This window comes from Sturnus vulgaris, chromosome 11 (genome assembly GCF_052056855.1).
Source record: "Sturnus vulgaris isolate bStuVul1 chromosome 11, bStuVul1.hap1, whole genome shotgun sequence".
NCBI classification, from domain to species: domain Eukaryota; kingdom Metazoa; phylum Chordata; class Aves; order Passeriformes; family Sturnidae; genus Sturnus; species Sturnus vulgaris.
The window spans coordinates 425422-445167 of NC_142253.1; the positions used below are offsets into that span (position 1 = coordinate 425422).

The window sequence follows — 19746 nt, forward strand, 5'->3', positions numbered from 1 at the left end:
TAAGGGAAGAAAGAAGGACATTAACCCATTCCTACACCTTGAAGTTCGTTTTAAAACCGACGTTAGCCATGTTTTATGAGAAGCTCTGGAAAAGCGACAGTATTTATTACAGTTCATTAGAGTTTATTACAGTTTATTACAGTTTATTACACTTATTAGAGCTCCGCCTACCCCACCGCCCCTCAGGCACAGCCCCGCCCTGGGCCGGCCCTTGCCGCTGATTGGCCAGCGGGGCGCGGCGCCGGCCGTGATTGGCTGTGCCGGAAGGGCGGGAAGGGCCCGCTCTCCTCAGCCCCGGCCGTGATTGGCTGTGCCGGAAGGGCGGGAAGGGCCCGCTCCTCTCAGCCCCGGCCGTGATTGGCTGTGCCGGAAGGGCGGGAAGGGCCCGCTCCCCTCAGCCCCGGCCGTGATTGGCTGTGCCGGAAGGGCGGGAAGGGCCCGCTCCTCTCAGCCCCGGCCGTGATTGGCTGTGCCGGAAAGGCGGGAAGGGCCCGCTCCCCTCAGCCCCGGCCGCACCGCACGAGTCTTTGCAATGAATTTTACGGTGAAATTTTTCTCTAGAGCCATCAGAAAGGAAAAGCATCGGCTATTTGACAGTGAATGAAGACCGAATAAACGTGTTTGTACTAATAATGACTACTGAGAGCAAAGTGACCTTGAGCTGCTTTTGCCCAAGAAAGGTGGAATGAGATACATTTTATGTGCCATGAATAATGAAAAAGCAGACTAGAAAAAAATGAAATTTTCAGGTTTTTTTATTCACAAAGCTATTAGTAAATGGTAATGCATAAACTGACTTCTGAACTGCCAAGTTACATAACAGTGTTAATATAAGACCACACAGTGTCTTCTTATGTATGTTATGCTAAATATTTAGGTAACTCTGTAAGACTACCTGTATCATCTCAGAATATTTTAAAACTGTCAGGGTACAAGACAAAGAATAACAATTCCATTTGGTGACTACAGAAGAACAAAATCTCTAAGGCACTTTTGTGAAACAGAACTGTGCACAAACTACATTTCTGAGTTTAAAACTCTCGAGTTTCCCATTCAGCTCTGCAGTGTAGCCATGTGCATTCCTTTCTGGAGAAGACACGATTTTACCATGGGTATCCCAGAATATACCCATGAAAAACAATGAATATTCCATTTTCAGCGCCATAAAGTTACCTCGATTAAATCTCCTGTAGAATTAAGCTGTTATTAACCAATCTGAATATACAATATTTCTTATGTCAGTACTAATTTTGGTTTGATTCTGGTAAAATAAAAAATATCCTGACACAGGTAAATACAAAGACCATATCCAAGGCACTTATAATTAAGGAATTTTACCAGTTTTTAGTGTAGAGAATAACTTGAGAAACTTTTACTTGCTCATAATAATACATACAATGAACTAGGTACTGTACAAAAATAGAAGGTCTGAGGTCTTTGTGTAAAGCCAGGAATAGATACTAGTACACAATTCCACTGAAAATAATTGCATATAATTAATTTCATTTTTGTTCCCTGAACTGCACTGTGAATTGCAGCCATTTCTGCACATCAGGCCCTGTTCCCTTTGCTCAAGAGGCAGCTCACCTGTCTGTAAGCTGAGCTACATACTCTGATAATTCTCTGATAATAAACCTGTTTTTCCCTAGACTGCACACAAGTGGAATATGCTAGCAATAGTACAAATAATAAATATAAAAACAAAAGGGAGCTTAACTTAAGAGGGCTTTACTTGATCATAAATATACCAGCATACAAGTTTCTATTTTTTCTTTTGCATGTGATCCCTGGGCCTGAGATCAAGGCTCCTATTGCTGGATGAACCAAGGGACACTCACAAGGATTTCTCTGAGAATGTCTGGTGAGTGTGGAACCATCAACAAGTCCCCTTATTAGCTTATATTTGACCCGTTGCCCAAATAAATACAACAAATTATGTTTCAAGTGTCCTATAAAAAAAATCAAAGCTATTTTAAATTAAAGTATTTTCCCTAATCCAAAATATACAACAGTTACCATGTGAAACACAGTGAGAAACATTACCATGTAAAGGACACTTAGAAAAAAATAATTCCCAAAAATACTCCTATGAAGTATTAAACATGGTCTTAGAGCTCCCAACAGTGAACTGAAAGGTTGGACTTATGTGGTGCCACATGTGTATGTGGGAGAGAAGCTGAGAGTAGAGGAAAGTGTCTGAAGTTATTTACTCACACCTGTGGTCAGTGCAGGTCAAACCAAGATGAAGCCATGTACAACATTCTGAGAACTTGCATAAAAATCCCCCTCTCTGGGAATGCAGTGGTTCTGAGTATGTGGACTAAGATTCTATGGAATAGCAGAGTCACTGGAAACCTCCCCAGTGTGAGGGTCCCTGTCTGCAGTGGGAGAACAATGCAGGGTATTGCTATTGCTGCCTGGCCACTGTCAGCGTTTGCTCTCTAACTCCTGGGACTGTGGTTTAATGAGACCAACAAATGCTTCCTGAAACACACTAAAAACGAATCAGAAATTATTTTGACACTTGGGTTTGCCATTCCTTTTCACATTGCAGATGAAAAGGCAGAAGGCATTTCTGTGTACAGAGTGGGACTGTGCTTTAATCTGCTACACAACAGGTATTTTCTACTGCTTCTCCATGTGGTACTTCTCGTTTCCTTCAGTCAGGGCTAATGTTCCTGATCCAAATCTGCTACCTAATCTTATGTGAAAGGTACAATCTTTCTAATGAGGAGACAGTACTTAGTTTTTCTTCTGAGCTGGCCACTGCTAATAAATCCATCCAATTTATGATTCAAAAAGTTCAGAACTGTTTAACTTGTCTTCTTCATACAGCAAAATATTTTCCATGAGCTTCTTTTTTTGATCATTTATCTGTATTTTCCAAGATGTCTCTCTGGCTATGGCTGAAAAACAAAAAAAGCCAAAATACTGAGGAAAAAAATTACATTGATTGTCTAGGGAATAGATGTTAATTTTTAATATAATAAAAAGCAAGCAAGCAAGAAACCAACAAAAATGGCTTAGGAAAAAAATTTGATAGAAAACCACTAAATGTTTTGCAGATTTATTAGTAAATTCATAACCAAGGAGAAAAGAGTTACTGATACGTGTTTAAAAATAGGAAGAGGAACCTAGGCAGTTCTGGTACTGTAAGATGAGGGCACTTTTACCTTGTGGAGCACACGAGGAGTCCAGGTCTGTGTTTTCCTGTGGACAGGTGGCCTGTGCAGCAGCAGCTGCTGACTCCACGATGCTCTCGCCTCTGGCACAGGCCAGGCTTCTCTCCTGCAGTCCTTGGGCAGGCTTTCCCTGCTTGATCCCGTCATCACAGGCTGGCACCTTTTCTGAATTGATACAGCTGTGGCTAGCTAACTCCTCCGTGGGTTTTTCTGGAAGGTTCCACGTGAAACTGCTGGACTCATCTGACTCACAAGGGATCCGTGACATGTAGATGGCAGCACACGTGTCGGGAGCTGCCACGAAAGGCACGCAGGGGCTGCCACTGCTCAGGACTGCTGCCGGCGTGCTCTCCTCTTTATTGCCCACTGCAGAGGGCACATCCACGCTCAGACTGGCTGTCTCATCATCAGTTTCTTCTGGAGTGTTCATGGAGAATCCAGAAGGGCTGCTTCCACAGATGTAATGCTCTTTTAATTTGTTTTCAGCCATTTCCATAATTTCAAGTACCTGTTTTTAGCAACCAAATTTGTGAATGCATAATAATTCCTGTAACCCTGCTTACACATATTCTCTTATGTCAACACTCACAATAATAAGCAAAACATGAATGTTGTAGCTTTACACCCTGATGACAAGGACACTTAAATCTTGGCCATGTATTTAAAATATTACCTCTGCTATGTTCAAATTCTTCTTTTTCAGGCAAAGGCAGATGGCTGACGCAAAATCAACAGCCACCTCTTCCAGCAAGTGCCCTGCTTTTCTGTCTAGGTATTTGCAGCAGATTTCCTTGGCAGCCAGTTTTTCCAAATTTTTTACTTTGGAGTGTGAGCTTTCTTTTGCTGTTTGAATTTCATCAGCAATCATATCTTTCTGTTCAAAGGAAGGAGATGCATTAGGGAAGGCAAAATGAACACAAGCATTTATTTTTGTCTGAATCTCTGAGAATCAGTATTGCTGTGTATTTGTCATTAGTGCTCCTCAATGCCTGGTTCACAGACTGAAAAGCTTTAATAATCTCTGTTCATGCAACTGACTGAAATGTTTGTTCTCACAGGAGAGAAAAAGGCCATGGCTTTGTCTGCATGTATCCAATGTCAAATTCCCTAAAGCAGGGCCAGCTCTTCTTGGCTTTTGCTCATTTATATGAATGAAAATGAGCCAACACTGTGCAGAGCAGCATTCTTACACAGGCCTTTATAACACATGTTAAAGAAATCAGGAATGTAGGATCTTTGATTTTCTGAACCCCTCTGAACACTTCTGAATTGCCTGCAAATAGTGGGAATACCACCTCCTCCTGGCACACAGAAAATATGCAGCAGCATTTCAGCACAAAGCCTTGCCTCTTAAATATTTATTTATTTATTTTGGAGTCTCTCCTAATGCAATTCAGGCCAGCACTCATGAGTGGGTATGTGAAATGGGAATATCTATTGTGCTTCATGTTAGTGGAACCAGGATATGGCTCCTAAACTTCCCTGTACATGCAGGATATATACAGCAGACAGCAAATATCAAATTGTATTTAAATAAAATTGAAATTATTTTTATGACAGCAACCCCATTCATTTGTATTGGTGTTCATTACTGCTGCTTTTTCTTACCAGGTAAATTGGGTGTCTGTCTTCATCCAGTGCCTTAATGCCTGTCAGTATCTCTGCTAAGACCTAGAAAGTGTATTTGAAAGAGAAAATTTTTTGTTCAGAATGAACTATAATTTTAAAAAATAAATTTCTAACTAAAGAAATATTGAACTTCAATGCATTCTGGTATTATATTTTTACTTCAATGGCTTAACAATGCCAGCTCAGGGCATTTATGAGACTTTAGATCTACCTCCACAGCCAAGCCCAGATTTTCTGGTTTAATAAATATTGCTGAGACAAAGCTAAATGTAGATAAATCATACAGAACAGAGTAACTTCCTACTTAAATGGAAACACCTGGAAATGGGTGACATCATGGACTATCAATTATTTTAGCTGAAATTACAAATGAACAGGCAATGTTTGTGGCAGTTTATGTGGTGAGTCTGCAAGTATTTTGAGCATCTAATTTGTTTTAAATTAATATTTTATTTACAATAAGAAACACTTTTGTTTCTCTTGTTTGTAAGATTCACCTAATTTTGCCACAAATGAGATATATTTGGAGTGTGAACAATTAAAACCAGGATTTCAACACATTATAGAGCCAGCAAAACAACCATATGAGGTACTTGCTCTTACATTCAATTTCTTGTCTAGAAGCATCAAAAAATGCAACAGAGCATGGAAAAAAGGCAACGTACCACACCACAGCTGAATATATCCACTTTTTCTGTTAACTGCCCATGTCTGACAAAATCTTCTGGCAGGTAAGTAAGAGAAGCTTGTAGGACTTTGGTTTTCATCATGGCATATTCTGATTTTTTATCAGAAGAATGCAAACGCAGGCCAGAATGCCCAAGCTTTGGTGTAAAGTTTTCATCCAGCAAGACATTTGAGCTGTGTTAATGACAGACAAATAACAGTATTGGTCAAATCATTGCTTTATCTTAAAGCAAAAAATTAGTTTTATACTTTTAAACTTAATCACCAAAAGTGTCCAGCATTTGGCCTCCTGCAGATGACTGAGGATTAAGAATGTTTGAGAGCAAGAAAAGGAAAAACAAGCACCCAAAAATTACTTCAAAAGAATTTACTTCCCTCATTTAGGAAAGAGAAAGGTTAAACAAAAAATGGTAAAGGCCCTACAGAACAAGGGACAGCAGAAAATACTGCAAATGGATTTCCAAATTGCATAAACATTAGCCATGATTGTTAAAGAAATCCTTGAATTACCAAGTGACCAAGGAAGTGTTGATATGCTAAAGTCCTCACCTCTTGATATTGCCATGAAGAATTCCAAAATTATGCAAATACTCCACTGCTCTGACAACTCCTATAGAAATGCTAATTCGCATCTCCCAGGTCAGTGGAGCAGAATCATCCTGCAAGGAAAGGAAGAAAAAATTGGTAATTAATGGAATAAAACACTGTAACATATTGGTAGTTTAGAAAACCAAAGGCTTAGCTGAGTCCCAGTCAAACTCCAGGAGAAGAGCTGCTGCCTTTCTGATGCTTGCAACCAAGGCACCTCTTTTTTCTGGCTGTTTCTTCAGAAATCAAAGAGATGCAATTGTATTTCCTACAGTTCCAGGAGAGGACTTGCAATCACAGGTAGGTGGCAGAGGCAGATTGTTGCTTACGTGGCACTGAAGCTTGTTTTGCAGGGAGCCATTGGGCAAGTATGGATAGATGAGACAGTGCAATCCAGTTTCCACAGAGAACCCCAGCAGCTGCAGAATGTTTATGTGACAACACCTGCAGGCACAGATCAGCAGTGATTTGCAAATTATATAAGAGCAACACAGCAAAATACATTCCTGAGCTGGACTAAGTTCCTAAATTCAAGGCAAGTGGAATGGTGTGCTGCAGCTGGAAGCACAGCTGGAGGCACAGCACGGTCCTGGGCAGGAGGCTGACTGAGCAAGGGCTACAAGGTGGGCACTGTGTCCTCCCCATCCCAAGGCTGCAACGTGGCTGTGCCAGCTCAGCCAGAACCAGCAGTAGCCACAGGCACTGTGCTGCTTGCCCAGGGCTCTGCATAGGCAGCACACGACCCTTTGTCCCCAGCCCAGAGCAGTGCCTGGAGCAGATGCTGCAGTGTTGGTGGAACACCCAGCAGCAGAGCACGAGCAGGACATGCATCACTGCCCCTGAAAGCCAAGCACTCACCGAAAGCAAATCTGCACTTCTGTATGAAAGAACCTCTGGGTGGAATTTGGGCTTGTGCATTCCAGCTGAAACATGAAAACATGCAAGAGAATGTCCTTAGTAACTACTAGGACTTTGCATTTATTCAGATCTGGTAGTGTCTAGATAACAAGCTAGTGTAGGAAACATGCAAGTACCACTGATGGCAACATTAAGTCAAAGGCCACAATTAATTGACAATTGGAACAAAAACTAATGTAAAGACACCCCTGATCCAATCATCAATGCAGGCAGCTATACTGCAGGCTACTCCTATGTACAGAGTTAATGGAACTACTCACAGGAGTAAAGTATCACCTCTGTTTTCTGAATTTCGCTTTAATTATTTATATAATTTAATTTTTACCTCTCGTCTTGTGTAGCTATTCTGGTTCCTTCCCCATACAATATTAAACAACAACTGCTAATGGGTGAGTCATGCTAATAGCACTCCCTCTTCTAGAAAAAGGTGCAGTACTTGCCTCTTTGAGTCGTTTGATGACAAACACCATGTTGTTCCTCTGACCTTTGTAGACGTCTGCAAAAGTACCTTCACAGATTCTGTTCTTGTCACTGAAACTGTTTGTGGCATTAGCAATTTCGCTCTGGGTCCACAGGAGACTCCCACTGGGGAGATCAGCCATCGTCTCCTGCCGAGGAGTAGAAGAGCTGCAAGGCTACACATTTGTGGAAAAAACAAGTTTATCTTATGATAATCCATATGCTTTTTACTTCTTTCAGTGTTACATTTTCCTTCCCATGTTTTAAGCAATCACTGTGATTGCTACATGAAACTGTGAAAGGTACTATGCAATCACTCCTTAGGGTGTAGGGAATTCCTGTATTGATGTGTTGGGATGATGTAAAACTTTTGCATAGAATCGACTTGAAATCCGTTACCAATCTGCATTTCCATCTTTCCCAGGAAACAGACCTGGTTTTCTTTAAAAGTCCATATATGTATGTGAAGTGATGTTAGTCTGAATTACAAAAGATATTAATCTTTACAGCTGCGTTATATATTAAGAAACAGTTGGATCAGAAAGTGGGGTCCCTCATAATGTAATTATGCTCTGGTAGAAACTTCGTATCTGCTTTTGAAGCGTCTGGCATCAGTTGCACAATAATTTGTTGCTTCCAGTGTGGTAAGTCCTAATACCAGCCATAATTACAGTTCCACTGGAGCCTAATCATGCAGCTTTCACAACCTTAATGTGCACCCAACTTGAGGAAACAAAGCACTAACTTCTTCTCAAGAAACTCTGAAACTACTGCACTCTGAGTCAGTCTTCTCTCCTGGCTGGTACTCCTGAACCATGTTATTGTGGAAGAGTTTAAAGCCTCAGACAAAATAAACCAAAGAAAACAGGCCAAGAACAATCATGATGGGACTAAGGTGGGCCCACAGATCTGGGAAACACTTTGGGGACAGGGCAGATCTAGTTAGACCATGTGAAAGATGAGAGAACTGTGGGGAGGAAGGAGCAGGAGACTTCATGCTGAAATCATTAGGAACATCAGGAGATTTTTTCCCACTGTGATGGTTAAGGACTGGAACAGGGCTCAGAGAGGTGATGGAACCTTTATCTTGGGAGATTTTCAATTGTCAGCTACACAAGGCTTTGGGCAACATGACTTAAATTCAATACTAGCCCAGTTTTGAGCAGAAACCACATTTTAAGTATGCAATGAAACTAGAAGAAGTATGTGGTTCTGACTAACCAGTGGTATTTACTGTCCTGTCCTGCAATCACACCAGAAATGTAAGTCCTCTGTAAAATCTACACGTGAGAGTCCTTCAGACTCAACTGCTGTTTGTGGGTATGCTATCCCTTCTGAGCTATGCCAGAAGTAATACTGGAAGTTTTTCCCTCACTGGTCCTTCACTGGCACAAAAAGTGATGTAAACCACAAGCAATCTAACTGAAGCATTAGTACTGTATTCAATCCAAATCCTTTGTAATCGAGCTCAGCATTTACACTACATCAGCGTTTTAGTACAAGTGGAGGGATAAACTTTAAATGAAAAAAGACAATGTCATAAAGGCAATTTTGCTTGATATAGTCAGTGAGCACTAAGGGGATTTACCTTCACACTTGATAAAACAGGAGGATTGGACTGTAGGGAATTCAGAAGGTCTCTTGGGGGAGGTGGTGGAGCAGGGAGGGAATACAAGGCTCCTTCAGAAACAGCACCTGAAACTAAGAAAACAGCATTGAAAACACATCTTTTTTTGTAATACCACCACCTGTGACTAACTACAAAGGTCTAGGAATTATGAAGATCTGGGGTATTTCTTTTAATTTTCTGACCAAGGATAATCTGTGACAAGCTGTCAAACTATGAAATTCTAGGGAGCTCTCTTCCTAGTTCTTGTTTGCAGGATGACTGTGCAGCCCTCTCCAGCCCTGGCTGGGGACATGAGGCTCCTGTATCTGTGCTGTTGCAGATGTATCAGCAGGGCCTGCTGACCCCTGCCTGGCTCTCTGCTGGCCTAGATTTACTGTGCATGGAGAGAGGGACATGAGGCAAGACATGCATGCACTGCTGTAGTCTTTGTGTGGAGCCAGGATGGGACCAGGGCATTCAGAGACCTGGGAATCATCCTGAGATCCCAGAGCATAGATACAGCCAGCATCTCTCAAGGCCAAGGGGGCTAAAGGAAGGACAACCAGGAGGTTGTATGCTGAAGTCAGGAATAAACAGGAGACAGCAGTGCTAGGAAAACAGCAAACATTCAGCTGTGCCCATCTGGGAGATCTGGGAGTGTCTTCATTCTGCTACCCTAACCACAAACACACAGCAGCCTTGGCTATGCAATCATTTCATGTCAGGGCAAATTCGGAGTCCAGTATCTACTTACTGCCTGCTGGGACTGCTGCCAGGTGTGAGGAGTCTGGAGATGGCAACAAACTCATGGCATTTTCTTTCTCTCTCCTTTTGTCTTCTGTGGGAAGCATAGATATGATCTGTTTGGGTGGCTCTGGCTCTTCTCTCTCAAGGCTGGTGATGTTAGAGGCCGATGTCCCTTCAAAACAGAGCAAAGGGAGGATAAGGATAGCTAGGGTAAATAGACTCTAATCAGTGACCAGAAAATAATCCTAGGCAGGACATCAGACTTCAAATTAAGATCAACATTAAAATGAACAGTCCAGCAATTTAGACAGTATTTAAACTGAGACTATACCCATGACATTAACTTCTACTGAAAATTAACAGGAACTAATAGCTTCAAATACCAGCAATGACTATTCAAGAGATGCAGAGTCTCTTACAAGAAGAAATTAGCAATAATAATATATTTATAATTTTCTATATAGCATCCTTCAGGTAATGATCTCAAATTACAAACACCTTCCAGCCTAAGGAAGGCATTGAGTTCTGTGTGAGTTGTCATGGGACTGAGGGGAAGATGGATAGAATTGTGTGAGTTTAGTCAGTTAATCATTTTAGGGCTATTTTCAATTGTGTGATTTTAGTGGCATGACTAGGTTCATTCCCAGGAAAAACGTTCATATACAGGACTATTTGTAAGAAAGACTCATACTTTTACTTAGCAACAGAAAGAAACAAAACAAAGGCAATCTAGGGAAAACAAAAAAAAGTCACAGCTCAAAACTTATTGATACAAAAGGAAACTTTAAAGGATGAATTATTGATTCACTACAGCTCTACCAGATCCTGTGCTGTACACAGCTTGGAAAAATCTCAGGGTCAGGCCTGAAAAAGCAACTTGAAGTCTGATTAAAACAAGTACAAATATACAGTACAGGAACTTAAAACTAGGTACATCTGAGGGGGGATTATTCAGTAATACAGTTAGGATGGGAAGAAATAAAGTACAAAAGTTCAAGATGCTGTGATATATGAGGTTGTTAAAATCTCCAAAGCAGGTGAATTCCAATCTCTTAAAATGCTCTTTAAACTGAGGTTGAAAAGGAGCCTGGAAATGCCCAAAATGCACTAGGGGTGATATAAGGGTTTTCTACTCCCAACATTTTCCTGGTTGTAGTTCTAAACTTCTATCTGACACCTTTTATCAGCAATACATTTAACATTTCCTTAAAAATCAAAAATAATGTTTCATTTTTATACAGAAAAAACATAAGCCCAAATATTATTACATGGCTTATCCTGCTGTTCTAACAGTTTTGTATCCCATCTGGTGATCTCAGAATTAAATGTGCCAGGCTTCTGTTTGCATCTGAGATCAGCCACAGCTTTGTGTTCTTCTACTTGTACAAGCAAAGGCCAGGAGTATCTGGATCAAGCAGGAAGCCCAGAGCTTCTTGTGTAATCTGGGTGTATGAACCATGAGCCAGTGAACTGTGGGAGAGAAGCCAAGCTGTGGCACATTCAGGCACTGAGGCTGAAGAACAGCAGCACATGGAGAGCAGTAATGGCAGAAATGGACATGTTCTGTTTAAGGATTCTATTTGTTTTCTTCAATGAATTCAGGTCTGAATTAAACCAGTTCTGAAAATGAAAATTCAGAATACTCAGGTATTTTTGTTACTGTGTTAGAATGCTATGAAATCCCAAATTTTACAGGGTTTTAAAACTATCTGTCAGTCAGTCTGCAGGCCTCTAGTCAAAACTGACAGTCCCTGCATTCTGTGGGTGAATCCCTGTGTTCTGTTTTTTTCCCCACATGGTTTAACCTAGAAGTCTCAGAACTTAGCACCACTTCCCTTATTCAACCTACTTTTCAGGGTTTTTCATGACTTTTGCAACTTCCTGCATGACAAACAGGGCAGCACTGCAGCTAAAGAACTGACACAGAAAACATCATTAAGGACATTCAGAAGTGGGACTAGAGAGTGCAAGAAACTGTTGAAGAGAGGTAGAACTCTTTGGGAAGTAATCTGCCAGCAAAAGATCTCCCTTTGTGCTGTGTCTGGTTCCTCTGAGTAAGAATGAATTGAATTATGATGACCTAAGGACTGTTTAGTTTTCTGAAGTGCCCAACAGAACAAGCAACATATTCTCTGTATCTGCCCAAGAGAGATCACCTGAGTAAGCATATTCAGATACAGAGAAAAAGCTCAAAAAAAAAAGGGTAACTGACAGAAGCATAAGGGAAAGCAGGTAATGCCCTGTTGTACCTACACCAGGTGCAAATTGTGGAAGCAAAGCCCTGCTCACACATCACAGGGAGCAAACCAGAGGGATGGCGAGTGTTTCCCTGCAGGGATGGTGACTGGTTGTGTTTGTGTTGTGTCTGTGTTTCAGGGCTAACTGCTGGAACCTGCTCTTGGACTGGAAGCAATCCTGCTAGGGGCTGCAATATGCCTCTCTCAGGATGTGATCTGGTGCCACAGGACCAGGCCTGAAGGGCAGGGACCCTTTGTGCAGCCTGTGTTCTGAAACCCTGTCTGATGTATAAAAGCACCAGCCCTGGTTTGGCCACAGCCCATCTTCCTGGCACTTCCTGAAGGGTCCAAGATGGGCAGCACAAAGATGGGGTGATGAGCTGCAGGGACTGGTGAGTGCACCTGTGTCACCTCTTCCCTCACATCCCCAATTCTGCTTGGATGAGCAGAAAATGACAATCCGTGGAGACACAGGATGTGACTTCTAATAAAAAGCTTTTTCAGCTAGGGAAGATGTCCTAGGAGGGGCGTGGGTGCTGTGAGGAGCAGCACAGAGCCGTGGGAGGAAGGGGGTACTCACAGTCCAGGATGACCTGGGCCGCTCGGTAAAGCTGCAGCCCTTGCAGCAGGTCCAGGAGCTGCTGCACTGTCGCCAGCCTCACTCCCCACCACCACATGAGCTCCCTCGTGATGCTGATCCCTGTCTTCTCCATGCACTTGATTTTCCGTAGCTCTGTTTGATCAGTGATCACGTAGGAGGCTGGTGGGAGAGAATGGATATTTCTGTTTAAATATTAGAAAAAACAGGCACGTGCAAGCAGGCCAGGCTAAGGTGTGAGACAGTTTGGTTTTACATTTGTGTATCTTTAAAAGGAAGGATGACAATAAATTACCTACGTGGAAATGAAGAAATTTCTGTTCCTAAAGTAAGATATTCCCTTTTTTCCTTCAACTATTCTGTAAAAAAATTTGTTATATCAGGAACACTTGATAAGAAGACCCACTCACACTTTTCAGCATATTTTCCTTGTAATCTTTCTCCTTAATACTTTGTACCAAAGTAAGGTTAAATTAAATTCCTGGGGTGATTCTCCCAAAACAGATGACAGCAGTCAGTAGAGTGGCTGCACTTCTGCTTTCATTCCTAAATCCCTGTTCTGTGGTGAGCCAAACAATAACTGAATCACCTGGGTGTTAGTTACACTCCGATAAAGCTATCAGGGAAATGCAGCTATTTTTAGATCCTGTGCCAAAGCTGACCCTACAGTGTGTCCCAATTCCTGACCCATCCAGAACCCACCTCCCCTGACGCTGCCCCAGCTCCACCCCACACACCTGGACACAGCCCCAGAGCTGAGTGTCAGCGGGACTGTGCCTGCAGGAAAAAGACATGGGGCTGGGGTGTTCGTGTGGACACAGAGACTCCTGAGTTCTCAGCACGGCTGCCTTTGGAAGGACATCAGAAATACGGCTTTATGCACCTGAAGGTAGTGGAGATGAATCCCACCCTACATCAGAAGTTTAACTGGGGTAATAGCTTATTCAGCACACAGTTAGAGAAGCAATGTCAAATAAAGGAAGGCAGGTACTAAGAAAATATTCAGTTTAGAATTGTTTCCCCTGGGATACAGAAAAAAAGAGTAAATAACTCAGGGATTAAGTTTTCTGTACTTACTGACTGGACACAGCCAGGACGGAGAAAATTAGGGGCAGAAAGTGTGAGGAAATATACATGAAGAGAAGGAGGAAAGAAAAAAATAGAACACCTGAGGAGATGTGAGAAAACAGGCAGAGAGAAGTGGCAGGAGACAGTGTGACTGGCGAGGGAAGTGCGAAAGATTGTGGAGAGTGAGGGGAAGGAGCCTGGTTGCCCCGGAAAAACCACGGGACCACAGAGTCTGGCATTCCACCTGTATTTGAAAAGCAAAGGCAGAGCGGTGCCCGGGAATTCCCTGCTACAGGATGGGCTCTGCCGAGCGCTGGGAAACGGGGGGGGACAGCGCCAACCTCGCGTCCTTCCGTTCCAGCCCGTCCCAAAGGCGCTGCTGTCCCTGTCCCTGTGCCACCGCCACCGGCTCGGGGAGCGCTGCTGTCCCTGTGCCACCGCCACCCCTCCTGCCCCGTGCCCCCTCACTCACCGAATCGCATCCAGTCGTAGTCGCTCAAGCAGTCCATCTTCTGGCAGAAGTCCTCCAGCACCCAGGCGGGCATGCTGTGGATGTACAGCGCCGAGGCCGAGGCCGCCCTGAGGGCGGGGGGCGGCGGCTGCAGGGCCATGGCTCCGCGGTGCCGCTCCGGACAGCCCTTGGTGCCCACCGCCCATCAGCAGCGGCCGCGCATGCTGCGCTCCCGGCCAGGGACCGGCCTCTCCTCTCTTCCGCAGAGCTTCCTCTTCCCTGGGGCCTCACACGCTGTGCCAGCCTGGCGGGCGGGCTCGCTGCCGGGGAAAGAGCCCGTGACACCGCCAGCGATCCCTGGCAGCTCCGAGCGCGGCTTCCTGCTCCTCCTGACGTCAGGCCCCGGCCCCAGATGCAAATCAGATTTTTCTTTCCATGACTGGTTATTGCTCCAGCCCGGTTGCCAAATTACGAGTTTCACGTGCCGGAAGCGAGGGCTGTTTTCCCGGGTGTTGCGCACAGCTGGCAAGGCCGGCGGGGCAGGAGCGCGGCCCGGCACAGCCGCGGCCCGGGCCCTGCGCTGGAGAGGGGCTGTGAACACGGACCCCACACGGGCCCAGCGATGGAGAGGGGCTGTACACACGGGCCCCACAAGAGCTCCCCAGCGTGCTGGGACCGTACCCGTGGGCAGCGAGACACGGATCTCACAGGGGCTGAGACAGGAACGGGCACTGCCGGACAAGGCACCGAGAAGCCGCCGCAGGGATCCCCGGCCGGCTTTGCCATCACGGCAGCGCTCAGGAGCTCGCTCATTGCAATAGGTGGTACGGTAGGATATACAGGGAATAAAGAACATCAGAAGCGGGCACAGGGCCAGGTCTTGCTTGTCAAGGGTTAGGTTTAAAGTACGTTCGTAAAGTCAACATTTTTTTCCCGATTTCTTATTTAACCTGACTTTGATAAAAATGTGTAATTAGTTAATTTCCCAGTGTAAATACTACTATTATTTCTGGCAAAAAGGAGTGCTTTCCTGCCATACTTCCGCCCCTAGAGACTTATATGACTTATATGCTAGAGCAGATATGTAACTATTCGTCCTTCTGCTCTTGTTCATATTTAGCCCTAGGTCTAAATTTGTATGAATTGCAAGAAGTGCTGTAAGTTTTGACAGCTTTTGATTAATTATTTCTTTGTACTCTGCATTTATTATAGTACAGCTAACTCCTGTTTTCAGTATCAAACTTTCAAACTTTTGCAGTTTTCTACACTCCTGGCCTCAGAAATCATGAACTTCTTAGCTCCACTGTGGCAAGGAAAAACTGAAAAATGCAATATTGTTGTAGCTATAAGATCAAAGAACAGGAAAAAACAAAAAAAAAGTACCCAAAGTGTATTTAAAATACGACAACTCAAAGACTGCCTTGGGATGAGCTGTTTTATCAGTAGTACAAGTTCAACACTAATAGTTGCATTTATAGGGTTTTCCCCTCCTTTTTCCCTGCTTACTGTCCCTCTGACACACACCTAAGTGTTCTCATGATTGGAACATCTCTGAAGGTGATGTAAGATGAAACTAAAATTGTGTTGCAAAGAACTACATAGAAATAGGAAGAAAAGACTTCTTCCCCTTGGGTACTGGAAAAACTTGTGAAACCACTTGGACTATTTGCCTCAGCAGGAAACAAGGGGAAAGAACATATCCAATTGTGTGTATGACTTCAGTTCTGCTCTGAGTGTTACAGGTAATTCAGCAGGACTGAATGGGAACTGAAATCGACTGAACACAGACTGAACAATCCTGGATATTCCTGCTGCTCCTTCCCTTTCCCACGTGGTGTGGGCAGGGCTGTGCACTGCTGTGTGCTCTCCCCGAGCCCCTGGACGCTGCACAATGCCAGAACATTTATTTCTCGGGGGTTTCTCCCGTTCAGCCCCCTCGGGCTGGCCCTGCCGAGCTGTTGTGGACTGGCTGAAACCACGCAGTGCTAACGCAGCTGCCACAAGTAAATGACGGCTTTCACTCCTTACTAACCCATCTGAGTAACTACATGGACACTGCATTTCCCAATCTTCATGTGTTAAAGCCAGCTGGGGTTTCTCCAATTTCTAATTCTGATCCAAAAGAGCACTCCAGAACAGAAAAATACGCTCTGATAAGAAACACGAGAAATCACACACCCCACCCAACTCAGAAATACCCAGAACGTGTGTGCCATGTACAGACTGTTAAACCCAACACCTAATACCAACTAGCTTATAGGAAAAGCTGCAGCCAAGCAGGCCAGGCTCTGCAGAGCCAGGCTCTGGCAGAGCTGCCATGCCAGCTGCAATGCACAGCCTCCCTCAGCAGGAGGGAACCTCCCCTCAGGTCTGCTCAGGAGCAGAGTGCAGCACTCCCTGCCCCTCAGGTCTGCTCAGGAGCAGAGTGCAGCACTCCCTGCCCCTCAGGCTCCCATGGGCACTGAGCCATGTCTGCTCCAGACGCCTGCATGGGCTCTTTCCCCTCAGAGATCTGTGAGAGGTGGAAAGAGCAGAGCTTGACAGCAGCCCCATTCCTGCCCAGACACTGCCTGAAGCTGTGCTGAGAGGTCATGAGAGCCACAACACAGCCCTGCAGCACCAGGCTGGGCAGGCTGTACAGTCCAAAGTGCCTGTTTGCTGATCAACCACAATGAGTATCACAGGAATACAAACACAGAGGCGCTGGGGAGTTACCTGACAGAATTACAGTTAGAAAGCTAGCATGCATTTTCATTTTTATGTCAAAGATCAATTTCTTCAAATATGTAAGAAAAACAAGTTTACAAACAGGGAGACATTCCATACTTACAAAATACATTGAGATTCTCGGTTTCACAGCTACTCTCAGAATATACAACTGGAGGGAAATGCATTCACAGAAATAACCTGCTGTAATCAGTCTCCAGCCAATCTGCTTCTAACCTGAGCTGCACCACATCTTGCTCAATGGACAGTTCATGTAACACTAAACTACGCTGCTTTGAATTCTGTGTGTGCATTCACACAAAAGCACATTCCACTGAGACGTGGGGAACAACAGAATACAGGCAAAGAAATACTATCTCTCTTCCTCCAGCCTTCCACTAAGCATGGCCCTGTTTGTGAGCTGTCTGTGTGAGCCAATACAGCTCCCATTGCTCCTGAGATGACACGGGCAGCTCAAGAGGCCCATGCTCCCTGAAAAGGCCAACTACGACCTGACTACAGCACTGTGAGGGAAAAAGACCAAACTTAAAGCATCTACCTCCTGTGAACCCTGTACAGGCTCCTGGGGAAGCACCTGTGGGGGACAAGAGTGTCCCAAAACTAGGTTCTGGTCTGTGTGGCTGAGATCAGCCAGGCAAGAATCCTATGACAAAGGCAAATAAGGCATTTGAGGTATGACAACAGTAAAAACCTGTCAGACCTAGTGTGGATACGACATGGCTTTGTACGTGGAAAGGTAAGAGGAAGAATAACCTCCAAGCATTTACACATCAGCTTTCCACTAAAGTAATGTTTGTCAGGCCCTCAGGCACTGCTGGAAACTCTCATGTACAAACCCCTCATACTGTGTGACCCACAGGCACATTGAGGTTACATGTCAAAGGGAAATTCCATCAAAACAAATTACTCAAACAAAACTGATGACTCTTACAACCATTAGTCTGGGCTAAGTTAACCCTTGGTGTAATTTGCTTTCTAATAGAATGAAAGTTACTTTGTATGAATATTTTCCATTTAGCTGCCCTGATCTTACCCTACAGTTTGCAATACATGTAATGAAGAAAGGAAATGAACCATCAGAAACTAGCATGCCTCCAGGTGCTGTTCAGTCTTTGACTATTGATTTGACTATCACCGATGTTACTGAGTTTATGTTTCAAAACTTTAAACAGAGGCATCAGTTCTTGGTGCGTTTCCTGGCGACTCTCGCTGCTCAGACTCAGTGGTTTGCTACTGAGGAGTCATCATGATTTTCCATACTTTTGTTCCTCAGTGCTTCACTTCTCTCCAGAGAAAGCCGCTGAAGATCCTTCCAAATATCAGGATGATCCTCCAGCTCTTCATATAGGGACTGAACAATGTCCAGTTTCCTGTAGTCCACTGGGCTGACCAGACTGCGCACAACCTGCAGACATCTCTCCTTCAGGGTGAACACTGCAGTTAAACACAAACACAACACAGCCTTGTCACGAGGGCTCTCAGCTGCTGCTGCAGAGCCCCCGATGCTGCTCTGAGCATGTGAGCACAGAGCACAGCCCGCAGCAGTGACCCACGACAGGCTGAGCTCTCCAGACAGGAGGCAGATGTGGTTCCTGCCATGAGGCACCTACGAAAACCCCTCAGAGACCCCTTCAAAGGAGAGGTCTGCCACTAGTTCCACCCAATTCAACAGCTCTACCTACAACTCTCACCATCTCTTCCAGTATCTAAGAAGGTTTAATTACCTGAGGATCTGATTTCTCACTAATGCTAACAGGTCCAAAGAGACCAAGTTCAGAATTCCTTGGGGCACACGTGGTCCTACCCCTTACCTGGCAGTGTGATGTCAGCTTTGGTCACATTGGGGGCTGCCACAAACAGCTCCTGCTGGTTGACGAGCAGCCCGTCGTTGGTCCCGGCATCCCGGAACAGCCACAGGTGCCCTGGCAGGGAACAAGGTGGGGATGCACCAATTACGGCACTTTTTAATGAGTGGCTCGGAAGGGCATCTGCTCACAAGGGACCAAGCTCTCCAGCTTAGCTCTGTGTGCAGCCACTACCATGGCCCCAGTCACTGAATGGAGAGGGGAAAGGATAAAGGGGAAAAGGAAAAAGAAAGGAAAAGGAAATGGGGAAAAGAGAGGGGACAAGGAAAAGAAAGAGCAAGAGCAAAGGAAATGGAGAGAGAAAAAGGAAAAAGGAAGGGAAAGGTAAAAGTGGAAGAAGGAAAATGGGAAGAGAAAGGAAAAAGGGAGGACGGGGAAAGCAAAAGGGTAAATTCCACCGCCACCAGCTCACCAACCCGGGCCCCGCGACGCCCCAGCCCGGCCCGTCCCGGCGCACTCACCCCGGTAACTGTGCATGAGGCGCCCGCTGCGCGGCTGCAGGACCGGGTAGCGGCGCGGCTGGCCCTCGAAGTCCAGCCAGACCGGCAGCACGCAGCGGGGACTGTGGTTGTTGAACACGACCTCGGAGAGCTCCCGCGTATTGACAGAGCGCAGCACGGGCCCGGCCCCACCGGGGCGCTCCGGGCCTGGCGGCGACATCGCAGCCCCGCGCCCGCCCCGGGCCGGCCGCGCGCATGCGCCAGGGGCGGGGCAGAGAAACACCGCCCCCGATGGGCACCGCCCCCTCAGTGGGCACCGCCCCCTGGCGGCTGCGCGCGGCCCTGCAGGGGCGGGGCGCGATCCCCGTGAGGGGCCGGGCCTGCCGTGAGGGGCCGGGCCTGCCGTGAGGGGCCGGGCCTGCCGTGAGGGGCGCTCGCACCGGCACCCGCCAAACCCTTTTAACAATTGGACGGAAAACAGCAACGGGCGTTTGGCATGCCCATCGGCGCTTAGGGCTGTCAACTCTTTATCAACTCTTTG

The 19746-nt window shown here is 45.3% G+C and overlaps 2 protein-coding genes across 3 annotated transcripts; both read right to left on the minus strand.

Moving 5' to 3' along the window:
• Window positions 1–737: 737 nt before the first annotated feature.
• IRAK2 (interleukin 1 receptor associated kinase 2) lies at window positions 738–14656 on the minus strand. 2 transcript variants are annotated; one of them, XM_014873989.2, is made up of 13 exons: window positions 14195–14656; window positions 12637–12816; window positions 9827–9991; window positions 9052–9164; window positions 7445–7639; window positions 6945–7009; window positions 6416–6530; window positions 6048–6157; window positions 5477–5672; window positions 4791–4853; window positions 3856–4056; window positions 3174–3690; window positions 738–2906 (listed from the first exon to the last, which is right to left on the minus strand). In XM_014873989.2, the coding sequence occupies exons 1-13, from the start codon at window positions 14331–14333 to the stop codon at window positions 2788–2790; spliced, it is 2178 nt and encodes a 725-aa protein (XP_014729475.2). In that variant the 5' UTR covers window positions 14334–14656; the 3' UTR covers window positions 738–2787. The 2 variants fall into 2 exon arrangements, with proteins under 2 accessions (XP_014729475.2, XP_014729484.2); XM_014873998.2 differs by having other exon boundaries at window positions 7445–7612; window positions 14195–14398.
• A 2228-nt stretch (window positions 14657–16884) lies between these two features.
• On the minus strand, window positions 16885–19480 carry VHL (von Hippel-Lindau tumor suppressor). The gene is made up of 3 exons (XM_088171215.1): window positions 19227–19480; window positions 18712–18822; window positions 16885–18334 (listed from the first exon to the last, which is right to left on the minus strand). The coding sequence occupies exons 1-3, from the start codon at window positions 19423–19425 to the stop codon at window positions 18120–18122; spliced, it is 525 nt and encodes a 174-aa protein (XP_088027341.1). The 5' UTR covers window positions 19426–19480; the 3' UTR covers window positions 16885–18119.
• Window positions 19481–19746: the final 266 nt, after the last annotated feature.

What these genes read in the sequence shown, in the direction of transcription:
- IRAK2 (XM_014873989.2), bottom strand. Translation starts at nt 14,333, where the DNA reads ATGGCCCTGCAGCCGCCGCCCCCCGCCCTCAGGGCGGCCTCGGCCTCG. An exon ending in CTACGACTGGATGCGATTCG is followed by an intron (nt 12,817 to 14,194) that starts GTGAGTGAGGGG and finishes CTCTCCCACCAG; the next exon opens with CCTCCTACGTGATCACTGAT. An exon ending in AGAATTTGAACATAGCAGAG is followed by an intron (nt 3,691 to 3,855) that starts GTAATATTTTAA and finishes TGCTAAAAACAG; the next exon opens with GTACTTGAAATTATGGAAAT.
- VHL (XM_088171215.1), bottom strand. Translation starts at nt 19,425, where the DNA reads ATGTCGCCGCCAGGCCCGGAGCGCCCCGGTGGGGCCGGGCCCGTGCTG. An exon ending in CCTCATGCACAGTTACCGGG is followed by an intron (nt 18,823 to 19,226) that starts GTGAGTGCGCCG and finishes GTTCCCTGCCAG; the next exon opens with GGCACCTGTGGCTGTTCCGG. An exon ending in AGCTGACATCACACTGCCAG is followed by an intron (nt 18,335 to 18,711) that starts GTAAGGGGTAGG and finishes GTTTAACTGCAG; the next exon opens with TGTTCACCCTGAAGGAGAGA.